Source organism: Struthio camelus, chromosome 7, assembly GCF_040807025.1.
Source record: "Struthio camelus isolate bStrCam1 chromosome 7, bStrCam1.hap1, whole genome shotgun sequence".
Taxonomy (NCBI): Eukaryota; Metazoa; Chordata; class Aves; order Struthioniformes; family Struthionidae; genus Struthio; species Struthio camelus.
The window spans coordinates 25,186,556-25,200,025 of NC_090948.1; the positions used below are offsets into that span (position 1 = coordinate 25,186,556).

Consider the following 13,470-nt stretch of genomic DNA (forward strand, 5'->3'; position numbering starts at 1 on the left):
ACTACAGGATGGATGGGGAACGTTGTGGAGAGAACACGGCATAATGGCCATCAGCAAAGCAAAACTACCCTTCAAGCCTCTACCCTATCGAGTTGAACTAATTTGGAACTGAAGAGATTGAGTATCCCACCTACTTCAGTGGGCACTGTCACCTGACCACAGAGGGGATGCCAATTCACACAGGCTCTGCAGCCGCCTCCTTCTCCTAACCCATCCAAGGCACCACAGCTCGGTCCCCAACGTGACTTCGTGCTTTACTCAGGCTAGATACTAAAAAAGCCAAACAAAAACAACCAAATAACAACAACAATAACAGATTATAACATACACTTAGCCTCCCGAATTCTGAAAATCATTCTTCACATCACTGGCACGCTCTCTACTGTTACTACTTCTCCACGTAAACTACAGTAAATGGAAATTCACTGCCGCTCTTCAAGCCATCTTCTGCTGTTATCATCATATTTCATATTCTGGCACAAGGGATACAGTATATCCTACTTTTTAAAATTATTTTAAAGGGATCAGATAGAATATTCTTCACTTCTAAATCTTTTATCAAAATCATTTGCCTCCCCCGTCTGCCTATGTTTCACTTCTCAGTCAGCCCCCTTACTGTTTAAGCCATCTATTCAACTAGAAAAACAACCAAGTGCCTAACGCATACATTTTGTCAAAACTGAAGGGCCTCTAAGGACTTGGGTCTTTCCTTATTCACCTCTTCTCAAAACATTACCATCTAGGATCTCAACCTGTTGCACTCTCTGCTTTCAACATCTTTTACTGCATTTCCAATTATTTCATTCTCCCCTCCATCCCCTAAGTAACTTCAAACCTCGTACATACTCCCTACATAATAGAAGATACACTACACTATGCATACACATGTCCCTGGAAATCAAAAGACCAACAGTTTAAGGACAGAGTTCAGACTGCCTCTCTTTTTTCTTAAACCTTGTGCCTGGGTTCAGGTTTTTGGAAACTTTGAAAGCTGAGGCAAGCAATAAATATTAGTTCTAATTTGTTGAGAAGTAAAGTTTACAAGATTTCTCCATCCAACCTCCTTTTGCCTTTAAAGATAAGCTTGTTAGCTTTTGAACACACCACATTTAACTACAACCTGGAAGGAGCAAGGCCTATAGCATCTATCCTTCAAGACCACGTTTCTCCTGATAAAACAGATCTCCCAAGTAGAAAAGCCATTCAGCAAAATCAGTCTGCAACGATTATGTGAGCGATTGGTATGCACGTCTCTAGAAAAATCCTCTATAACCTACTTCTAGCTCAGCTCTCAGAGGAAAGATCTCAAAAAGAAAAAAGACAACATCGCTTCAGAAAGCATCCATTTCCAGATACAGAGGTTTTTCCAACATCCTATGCTGCCTCCTTTCAACCTCCTATTTGACTCCCAGGTTGATTATTTCGTAATATATAAATAATGACTGAGATAACCAACTCCAAATCCCTTAAAGTTATTACAACTTCAGTTCCAGTGAAGTATCTTTTCTCAATAAAAGAAAGAAGAGCAGAACTGGACACTAACCTCTGGCTGACAGCTTTTTGGTGTTGATGATTTTTGCAGCATATTCCTGCGATGAACTTTTCTTTACACATCTGCGGACCACAGAGAAGGCTCCCCTGGAAGAAAAAGGAGGAGGGTAGGAGCTGTGAAACTGAAAATAAAAACATACTAGCAACAATTTCTATCCCCCGAGCAGACTAGATTAAGGACAGTATAGAAGACAAACAGAGGAGGGAAACAGCACACGAGAATCAGATGAACATCCTGTACATTCAGTCTGATCGGCAAATAAAACCTAGGCTGTACTGTGCTCAAGCGTCCATCCGAAGCCCCCTCAAGCCCCCTAGCAGACAGAGGAGTAAGCACAGCACGCTGTCCGGGGAAAAAGAGACCATATGGGCACAGAAAGGTAACATGAAAGGACTGATGAATGAAAGACGAGCAGCCCAGAACAACGCCGTAAACACCAGTCGGTGAGTCCATCTCCCGAAGACAGCACCCCAGCAGTTACATCAGACAACTAGGACTCATTTCTCCCACGTTCACATGACAGCTGGTCACAAAATCACTGCAACACTTTGCAGAAATTACTACTTCTCTTACATCTGTCTACCCACCTGCAAAAGGGGGATAAGCATGTACCTATGAATGAAGTGAGTAGGAAGCTACGAGGCTTTGTACATTTTCTCAAGCTGGAACTATTGATATTATTACAACTATTCCAAAGAGCCACTTGGAGAAGAGGTCTGAGAGAGAGGGAAGGATTTCTGTGAGGAAAAAAAGAGATAATACAACAGAGACCACGGTGAAAAGACAGGGACCCAAAACCTACAGGACTGCACAGATGAGAGCTTGAAAGCAGTCCCTTCCTTAAGAACAGGGCAGGGAGAGAACAACAACTGGCTTTACAGGAAAGATTTGGAAAGGGGAAAAGGATAAATAAGAGAAAGTTGACAGAAAAGTCCAAGTCCTTCAGCACAGGAGCGTGCCCCCAGGCCCACAGACAGATGTGCATACTGAAACTAAAACAAACAGGAACAGAAGCTACACAACGGCCCCACACAAGACAGCTAGTCCCCATGGAGAGCTGAAAATAGCTGGAACCCCTGATCCGGCAGAGTCCCACTCTTTGCTCCCCTTCCTCCGTCTCTCCATATGAAGCAATAACCCATCCCTGGGGCCAGGGCTCAGTGACACACAGCTGCAGCAGTGTGAGGAGGGATGGGGACATAGGTGCCGCAGCAGAGCCCGCAGCTGGCGCGGGGACGGAGGAAGGGAGCGAGCGGCAGCACCCAAGAAAGCATGCCCCCACCAGCCTGGCGCTCTGCTGCTTTCCTGTCCCGGCGGGTGCCCTGCAAAGCCTGCCAGGGTGCAGCAGTTCTGGCAACGCAGACAAGCGCAGAGGGAGCAGCGCGGTGCAGCAGCACCTGGTCCGCTCACAGGGACAAGGAAACGGGGACTGAAGCATCGCGCAGTGGCAGTAACGGTGCCGTGTCCCAGGGCAGGAAGAGTGGAAGGGAACGGCAACGCGCAGCGGGGAGACGGTCGGGGAGGAGAACACGGCAGCCCAGTCCTGGGGATGAGGAAGGGGAGAAGAGAGGAAGTCCCAGGCTGCAAGAGGAGCGCACGGCCCCGGGCAGGCTGCGGAGACACCCCGTCCAGCGGCAGGGGCAACCCAGGCTGCAGGAACACGTCCCCGTCCAGCAGCGATGCCGCTGCGGGGCGGGAGGGAGCGGGGTTACAGCGGGCGGCTAATCCTCCTCCCCTCCCCTCCGCTCCGCTCTGCTCTCCGGCGGGCAGCCCCGGCGGCGCGGCGCTCCGTACTTGCCAAGCTCCTCGTAAAGCTGGTACTCGTCGGTGAAGCGGGTGCACGTTGCCGTGGTGGCCATGTTCGGGCTGCGGGAGGCTCAGCGCCGCTGGGGCATGGGGCAGCGCGGCCGGCCGGGCCGGGCCGGGCTGGGCTGGGCTGGGACGGGGCGGGCGCGCTGCGCGGCGGCCTCCCTGCTGGCGCGGCGGGCGGCGCGGGCTCCCCCCGCGCCCGGCTCGGCGCTCCCGCTCCGCCGTGCACAGTCACCGCTCGCCGGGGAGGGGAAGGAGGCTGAGCCTGGCCAGCACCGCGAGAACTGGCTAGGAGACACCCCGCGCCGGCCCCCTCCCTCCGCCCCTCCGCCGGCCCCGGCCCCGGCCCCGGCCCGCCGCGGGGTGTGGCCGCCGGGGGCGCTGCCGGGGGCGCCCGCGGCGGCGGCTGCAGTCGAGGAGCAGCCGGGGAGCGGCCGGCCCGGCCCGGTCGGGCCCGGCTGCCCGCGGGGGCTGCGGTCGGGCCGCGCCGCCGTGCGCGGAGGGCGGGCAGACTGCGGCGGGCTCGCCCGCCCTTCCCCTCCGCTCCGCGGGCGACTGCGCCCGGCGGCGCCTGCCCTCCCGGCCGGCAGCCCGAGGGCTGTTTCTGTTAATTGCCCCGCGGGGAGAGCCCGGCGGAAAGGCTCTGACGGCGCCCCCTTCGCTTCGCACCGGCAGCCGGGCTGGGACCGCAGCGCCCAGGGCGGGGAGAGCTGCGGCCGGATAAACTTCCTGCATGCAGCGGGAGGGGAGGGGAGGATCGGCGCTGCCCGACAGCCCTCCCCCGGGCGCACGTAAGCGGCGGCAGCTCCGGGCCGCGGCGCGGGGACCTGCCGCCCGCAGGGAGCGGGGGCAGCGGAGGGCAGCAGACGCGCTCCCCGGGCCCCGCGGTCACTGCGCTCTGACGCCACCGCCGAGCGCAGGGGACCGGGAGCCCTGCATCCCCCCTGGCGAGGGGGAGAGGCGACGCCCGCCGCTCTCCCCCGCCGCACCTCGGCGCTGGGCGCCGGCCGGGGCAGGCAGCGGCCCGAGCGGGGTGAGGAGCCGCTGGCCGCGCTGTGCTCGGCCCCGGCCTCGGCCTCGGCCCCGGCCTCGTCAGCAGGCGAAACGTCTTGCAAGGGCTGCGAGAGAAGGCGTGCACGCTTCGTGCGGGCGGGACTCGGGCGTGCGAGACGAACAGAGCCTTCTCGGTCTTCACCTGCACAAAACAACAGATACTGTTCTGTCTCTAGCACCGTTTGAGTGCTGTCGGCAGTGCCTTTATAAGCGAGTTTGTTTTCACCTCTCGTTTAAGTGAGCCTGTCTGTGTCTGAACAACTGCCAGATCTGCTTAATATGCAGATTTATATAGGGCAGTCTGATCCAGCCAGAGAGGGAAGGACCGCTCCGGCCTCTCCTGCGCAGCTGGGAGAGAAAGCTGCGTTATGAACATACAGAGACAGATGAGCGTACCCTAAGCCAGGAACGGTATTATACAGTACTTTTCATTTTCAGATCAGTTTAAGTACCACGCATTACTGCTCCGTGACTGGACTGGGAAATCATCATGTTATTAAACCCTGTGAAAAGCGTGGGCAACAGCCGTCAGCATATGGTCCCCTCTGTCTCCAGGTTAAATACAGCCAGCCTGGTGCTGCAAAGTGTACACCTAAGCAATGCAGCCGGTAGAAATACAACCAGAAAGTAGATAGCAAAGTAGGACAATTTAACAGTAATGTTACCACAAAACAAAACTTCCAAGAGCTGATTATGAAACAACAGCATTCAGCCTCTTATACCCTGCCAGCTGGAAACCCACAGACCAAGCAGAATAATTCAGAGAAACAAAAAATGATCCAATCAACAGCTGTCAATCAGCGGATCTGCCAGGTAGCAGGCTCTGTAGTGCTGAGCTAAAACTGCTCCAGCAGCCTCATTCAGTTGCCCGCCAGTTTCTCTAGCAGTTGAATGAGTTGCAGAGGAGGAGGAAAGCAGTCGGGCAACCCACACTTCTTTCCTTACCGGAGGAAACTGCTGATAACCACAGAAACCCAAGTGGGAGATTCCAGATGCACTGGTGGACAATGCTGCTGATACACAACCTGCAATACACCGCCATTCTCCAAATTAAATTATATGTTCTTTGTGCAGGAGAGGTGAGCTGTTTGATTTGTGCTGGGGTTGCACTAGCTGATGCAGTCAAGATATACCCAACCCTATCCCCTGAGCCTACGGAGGTGACTGGAACAGGAATCAATGATGCTTTTTCACTGTTTCTTGACACCAAAGTTTAGGGTGACATTTAAGGCCAGATTCTAGCACACTGTGCTATATGAGCAGTCAGAAGGAGAGAATCTGAGCTTTTGTGCATTTGTCATGTATTCCTACACACTGAAGAAAGGTGATGCAGATAAAAAGGGGCACAAGCCACCACAAACAGACACAGCAACATGCAATGTTTACCCAAAGCTATGCATTAAACTGTGAGAGAGATTCTGCCAGTCTGAAAATAGGCTCCCAACAGCGCTGGTAATAGGTGGGGAGGGAGAAGTTCACCACCAGAAAAGGTGCACATTTCTTGTTTACTCATGATGAAAGAAACGTACGGCAGCAGGAAGATTTCTAATTTTTAGGATTTAACTGGAGTCTGGAGAAGGAAGAGATAGATGACACAGTTACAGTAGGAGAGGAGAAAGGGTAAAAAAAAATGAAAACAAAGCAGAAGCACAAGAGTGGCATATAGAAGCAGAGACATACCAAGAATAAATAAAAATAGGAAGTCTTCCTTTTATGTTAGAAAACTGTATTGTTTCAAAAAGTATTTAATGCCACACACCCAAGGACTCTCAAGAAGCTTCAACATGTTACTGTCTATGCACTTTACCAGACACACAATGTAAAGGCAGTTCCTGCCCTAAAGAATTCCTTAGTTAAGATTTTGGTTTTCAACTGTTGAAAACTGTTTAACTAGAGCCCAGGACTGTTGTGGGGACCAGTTTAAGATCCTACACAAAGCACCCCATGATATTACAAAAGCCCGATTGCTGTGGTCTCATAAAAATACGCGAAGAACATAAAAAGAGGGAGACAGAAGAGGAAGTTTCTCATCTTCAAGTGTTACAAGAAAAAGCAAGGTCTAGAAATAAAAAAGGGAGAAAGCAGAGAAGCAAACGTGGAAAGGATAGCTAAACATGTGTTGTGTTATGTGCATGTGTTATGCATAGCAAGTGCTATAGGAACAGATTGCTAACTGAGAAACTTGTGTTAAGAGAGAAGCAGGATATAAATTGAGTGACAGACTTGATTAAACCAAGTACTGAGTGGGAGACTAAATTTATGGGGGTAGAGTTTTCAAAAGGAATGTAGGCAAAATGAAGCAGGAGGAGGGGTGGCAATATGGATAAGAGAGTATTGTGTCAACAGAAAGAAATATTGATGTTCTGGCTGACATAGCAGTCTACTTGTACTGAGAATAAAACTGCAAACAGAGGTGAGTACTGAATGGTGACTGGGCAGACTAATGTTTAAAGACCTGAAAATATTTGTGCAGATAAAAAAATGTTTTGAGAAGGATCGTGCACTAGTACCGGGAGATTCAGGTAAAGAATAGTAAGACAGATTCTGACCTCAGTTGTGCAGGAATGAAATCTGGAAGTAATGCCTTGCTTTTAGTACACCAGCTTCAGATGTCACATTAGCAGAGCAGCAGAGTTTGGGTCTCCGTCTTTGGAAGTAGCGCAGGTTGGCTTATAAAATACACTGAACTGTCAGGGATCTATCAGAGATTAATCTGACTTTCGTAACTGGAGCTGAGTAAGAAGCGCTACTTAAAATAGAAAGAAAATACGTAAAATACAAAGGATATAATGCAAGGCCCATGGACATAAATGGGCATTTCCTCTGATGTTAATGGATTTTGGATCAAGCCCCATCTACCCATGGAGCCTAAGGTCAGGTTTGGCATGTTGAAGAATGTCTGTGGGAAGGCAGCAGCACAAAAGCGTTGGTCTTTAAGGGACGAGAGTGAAGGACTACAAAATGACTTCACAGAAATTAACTGGAATTCAACCCGCTGTAAAAAACTGGGAAGTATGACATTTAACTGCTGGAGAAACTGCACGCTAGAGCCTTTCCAGTCATGTTAAATAGGCTGAAGGGTAGCACGTATCAGCATGCCTAGCAGAGCAGTGCTGAGCGCTGCTACCTATGAAGAGAAGATGTTAGCAAAAATAAAGGACCTGGGAAGGGTAAGAATGGGTGGAGTTAGAAAGCAGTTGGGGAGGGTGAAGACAAGAAACAAAAAAAGAAATAAGCAACAAATGGAATGAGTAAACATAATTTTTTGAATATACATTCTCTGGTTTTCTGACATGATATCCAACTCGGCCTGCCCTGCTCTTGTGTGGGATATCCAATATCCTACTCCAATACAGTAACAAATAATTAACAAACAAACAAACAAACCCAAACTCCTAGATTTTATGAAGTACTGCATTATCTTAAAAAGAGGGACTTTTTGGTGGGTAGAACGCAGAAGAGTGTTAAAATTCTTAATAATCATTTTGCTTCTGGTTCCACAGAGAAAAATAAACAAAACTACCTAAATCAAGCATCATTTTATCAAGACTGACAACTGATGCACTGTCATGTATACAGAAGAAAACTACTACAATTAACTGTTTTCATAGGCGACTAGTCATGTTGGCTGTATAGTGTAAGATCTCTCAGAAGAAGCTTGACTTAAGTAACTGTTGGGCGTCTACCAGAAAAAAATTAGGTTCCTTTAATATGTCTGATTGTTCTGTTCCCCCTCCCCCACCAAACCGAGGTACAGTTGTTATCTCTGAAAAATCATGGTTTGAATAAGTCTAAGTAGATTTGTAGGTGCAGCTGATAAACAGAAAAAGTAGCACACATAAAAGGAAGGATGGAATAGGGGAACTTTTAAGCAAGTGAATATAAAATTTATATATGAAATAAGCATTAGATTTTAGAGTTCTGGAAAGAAGCAAACATATAAATGACCCTATTAGTACAGACTATTCAGCCATCCATCTAGTTTAGTGTCTTGTCTTCAGCAGTGACCTAATCCAGATGATAAATGTCAGGGAGGGGGAACTGGAGGGGATGGGAGGAAGAGGGAGACGAGAAGGGGAAGGAACCAAAACAAGCCAATATAGAGATCCCTATAACCCACCTGCATACTCTGCAATACTAAGCTAGAGAGTGGCTTTCTTCCTGACCCCACGCTGATGATCAAAGTATGCCCTGAAGCATGAGGATTGGTAGCCCTTGTAATTTTGATCCTAGCTTGTGTCAGTACATATGCTATTCTGTTTCATGTCAATGCCTAATCCTTTTTGATTCTTACTAAGCTAGTTAAGTCAATAATATCCCATGGCACTGAGTGTCGTATGTTAATTATATGGCTCATAAAACATATAACCTGATATCACCACAAATTTGTTCTATTTTAATGTCAGTGAGTGCTCTCTCCTGCTATGAGACAGGGTCAATAGGTATGTCCAAATGGCCACTCTTGCTCTCTACACCTCTGCCCTACAGTGCTGCCAAGTACTGTGGGTCTCGGTCCCAGTGGGAGATCAGATAGAGGAGGGGTGGCTGGACCCTGACGGGTCCCTGCCCTGGGTGCCCCCCGGCAGGCCACATGTGCCTGCTGGCGCCCAGCTCTGGCTCGCCAGCTCCCTCAACAACTCACAGGGACACACGCCTTCTACCAGGACTTTTGCAAGCCCTCTTGATGAGAAGCATTTTCCTCTTAGTGTGAAGTGCTTGAAACTTTGGATTTCAGAAGTGCAGTTTAGGACCCAACTATGAAAGGGAAGCATTCAGTACAAGTTAAGCTCATATAGCTGCCATAAACTCACTCCACACAGTCATTCCTCAGATTGCAGGAGCCTATCCTACCTTTGCTGAGGGATCAATGTCAGATTTACTGACTGATTTCACTGTCTGCTCTGGATTCCTGGCACAAGGACATGCAATATAGGCAAAGCTTGGTGGAAGAGAGAATATATGGACAGTCTTGAAGAGCTGAATATGTCACCCACCATCCCATACAAAACAGGCAGCAGCAGCCTGATTTTATGGTTCTCATCTCATGAAAATCCAAGTCCACTCAATACAAGCCTGGGTTCTAGGTTAGAAACAGACTGAGGTACAGGAGAGTAGTCCTTCTGGCCTCTTTTTTGAAACTCTCTTTGCTAGAGAGACATCACTACATGGTTTCTGAATGCTGAGTTGCAATGTCCATTGGCTGCTCTCTTAACTGATCAGTTCTACAAAATATTTATGCTACAAAATATTTTTATAAAAATATTATTTATTTTTAAATAGTCCTCTAAAATGTATGAATAGGACTTTATGGAAAACTCCAGTGAAGACTTCTGAAACTGGGTAAGTGTTCTGAGCAGCAAGAATGATTTCTTCTAGTTCTGTGTCTACAGCGATATTAATAATATTGCATTCAAAAATTTTCAAGTTTTGATTCCTGTCCTCTTTAAACTGGCTAATGTCAGCTGGTAATCAGGCAGAGCAAGATTTCCCACCATTCATATGGCAACAAGATCATGCTCTACAAATTCCTGTAGTAACTATCCAGTAACAGTGACTGGTGTGTTAACCCCCCCTCCCCTCAGATGGACCTAGCCTCAGACTGCTGTCCATGTGTATTGTCTCCCACGGTGGGTAGCCAGAGCAGCAGGTTCTCTTGCCTCAGCAGAGCAACTGAACAGGGCTGTATTTCCAGAGCCAAGTGTAGCTTGATACTGTCTCTAGAAGGCTCTGCTGTCACTGAAGGGTTACTGTGTCAGTACACGATAGTGGGGAAACATCTCGAACACTCGTTTGAATATGGCCATCGCGATGGAATGTCCAGCGGCTATTTTAGGATTCTCACTGTTTGTTTAAACAAGATTGTGTGACTCAATGGCTGTTACGTAAAGGATGAACACAGATTTCTCCCTATAGCCCAGAGATCTCCATTAACTTAAAATATTGTATGATGCTCTTTACTGAAGACTAATGCCACATCCTGGGGGGAGTGTGTCCTCTTTTTTAAATAGGTCTCTGTCCATGGGAAGGCAAATCTGAGAAAAAGATGACAAATGGAGAGTCCTGATGACTGAGTGCTGTCTTACACAGTCCTGAGAGGAACATGCACAAGCAGCTCCCTCATTGCTGTGGGTTTCTGCTGCTTTTTCAAATCGAGAGAAGATCACTGAGAAATTCTCCAATTTACCTCTCACCACCAAAGAATGATCCTAATGTTTGGCTGCTACTACCTCTGTTTGGATTCAACCCAAATTAAAGATAAGCTCCATATATGCCATTCGATCCATCTCTTAATTCCTTCCTCTTGTCATCTCAACTATATTTACAGTACAGTCCTTGGGGAGATACCAGATTTTTTTCCATGAAGTTCTCAGTAAGGTCTCGATTTAAATGACTGCGTATTATTGTCCTAGAATAAAAGTGTTAGACGCCAAACCTACACTGAGGTCTGTGTATACAGACACTTGAGCTTACAAAGAGACCAAATGGTTCCCTTTGGGAATGTGCCAGCGTACAGTACATTGAAAGATTGGACTCACACTGCCGTCTCTTCAGAACGAGGAATCTGTCCAGACTTGTTTGGTGAAACACTGTGCACATCTCTGCTGGTATGTAATAGACTGGTTGGTAGGAACTGCATCAATTTCCAAATCATAACACTCTCCTGATCAGACATCAAACCAAGACTGAGTTATCTGACACTATAAAAAAGAGCTAATTAAAAAAATGCAAGATTTTGCTTTCTTCCAACTTAAACATAACTTAATAGCATTCCATCAAGCTTGATTATGTCTGGCAAACTTGCAGTCTGAAAGTTTTGGGTTTTGCAAAGAAATACCTTGCGCTCCTTACCAGAGTGCGAGTGTGACATCATAATAAAAAAAAGGCAGAATCATCCAGCACTTTAGAATTCTGAATCCTTTTCTCCAAAGAGATTAATGTGAATCTGGGACACCGCAGAAGCAACTTTTAATCATCACAGCCTCCTCGGCCATTATCAGATGTGAAGTAGTATCAATCCAGTGACAAATGTCACTGCCTTAATTGGCATAAACTGGCCCCTGCTGGCAGTCTCAGGAAGTCAAGGTTTACAGAGCCTGAGCTTTCCTCTCATCCCCAGGCAGAAGTCCTTTCGACTTAGGGCTAAGGCAGGAAGGGTGTGTTTTCACTAACAATGTCCGTGCTATAAGTATAGATGAATACATGCAGAAGCAATCGATCTCCAAGGCTATTTAACCGACATTTTCACGAGCATGAAACTCTCAAGTAACACCTGTTAACAGAAAATATTGGTTTTCATTTCTTCATCTCTGAATCTCCTTAGTCCAGTGCTCCATCTCAGTTTAAACAGTAACTAAACATGACCCTGGCATTTTTAAAGGAGCCTGTAAAGCCTCTCCTTTGTGAAACAGCCAGATTAACATTTATGCACAATTAAAAAAAAAATAAACACTTTAACCAAAATTGCCTGAATGTTTATGTGAGGGGAGAGATGGCTCACAGGACTCTTCAAAGAAGACTGGCAGCAATTTCCTACCCTGAATAAAATAAATTAATTAACACACACATCCTGTTTAACATCAAAAGAAAATCTAGCTCCAAAAACCAATCTGAAAGAGAGAGCCTATGCCTGTTTACAAACAGAGCCTGAGCCAACAAGTGCAGGAAAAGGGTATTTGGGAGCCACAGTGAAGTCTCCACCCAGTAGCTGGACTCTCCAGTTTGTCCAGGCTTTAGTTCTCCCTGTATGTGACTAATAGAAGGCAAGCAGTGAGAAAGACATTGATGGGCCTGGTTTCCCAGACAAAGCAATGGTGAAACAGTGATGTACACTCCCCATTAAGAGAAACAAAACCTGTGGGAATAAATGAAGTAAATCATGTTTTACCAAGAGAAAAATGAGGCAGAGAGGTGGATAGTGACTCTCTCATGAGCTCACGGGAGGGTAGACGCCAAGGAAGGTGCAGAATTCATATTTGCTCCTCCAGCACAAGCAGATATGGACATTTTCCTCTTGATCTTGATTTTGGGGGAAGATAATACAGTGGTGCCACTCTGAATTAAACGTGCTGCTCTCACTAGATTTCTCCTGAAAACTGTGCCTTCAGCATGGATTGCCATTTACAATTAAAACCTCACTAAATATTTGTCATGCTCCTGAGACACTTTTATATGGAGTGGCTGCAAATTTTATTGCTTCCTATGTTTCCTTCTGAGTGTACTTTGCTCTTTGTATCTTGTTAATAAAAATAAAATGCAAAAGAAAAAAAGATGGTTCTTGACAGGGTAAAAAAATTACATCTAAGATCTGTCAGTTTGGGTTGGGATCCCCATTAAGAATCCACCACCGTGAGTCTGCAGTGACATAGACTTCCTGCCTTTGAAGGGCACAAGGCAAATGCATCTGACTTTGTGGAAATACAAATATTTGCACATTCAGAACTCCTCAAAACGTTCAAAGGAATTTCTATACTGCAGAGGAGGGTATTATTTCCATGTTTAATGTCCTTCCCTTATATTCCAACTGTACTAACAAAAAATACATCACAGCAGCAAAATAAGAGGCTAGCTCATGGCTGTTTGTTTCTCAAAGACTTGCAGATCACGGAAGTGTGTGCAAATGAATGAAGCAACCTGTCTTTCTAGTCACAAAGACGTGGGTAAGCTGACTCAAGCAGAGGTGTGCATGTGCATGTGCAGCTGGATGGTGCATAGCCTAGGTGCGTATATGCAATACAGTCCCATAGCTGGGGACCCCAAGCAGAGGGGTCCTGTGAACTGTGCAAGGGCAGGCCTCCCACATGAAAGGCATTTTCACACACTTATTCAAAGACGAAACAAGTCAGAATGTATAAGGGGCAAGGATCCAGAGAAACCGGGAAGGTACTGACTTAAAGTGACCTCCCTACAGCAAAGAGAGATAAGCTGGTGGGTGGGTCAGAGAAAGAATGACAAAGCATTTTATGTTTACATTAAAAAATAAGTGCTATCATTATAATTATGAGCCAAACTTAATTTAGCTTTTGGCTCTGAGTGAGTTGCTGATTTCTGCATAGCTG

At 46.8% G+C, this 13,470-nt stretch overlaps 1 protein-coding gene across 37 annotated transcripts in view; it reads right to left on the reverse strand.

The window, feature by feature from the left end:
• Positions 1 to 13,470, reverse strand: part of CAMK2G (calcium/calmodulin dependent protein kinase II gamma) — a 278,435-nt gene that overhangs the window by 122,572 nt on the left and 142,393 nt on the right. For 19 of the 37 annotated variants that reach the window (XM_068950443.1, XM_068950449.1, XM_068950422.1 and 16 more), the window contains one exon: positions 1,544 to 1,638. In XM_068950443.1, coding sequence (XP_068806544.1) covers positions 1,544 to 1,638 — 95 coding nt within the window. Of the gene's footprint in view, positions 1 to 1,543; positions 1,639 to 3,346; positions 3,512 to 13,470 lie in introns of those variants that run through there. The other 18 variants (XM_068950448.1, XM_068950462.1, XM_068950461.1 and 15 more) reach the window with 6 other exon arrangements.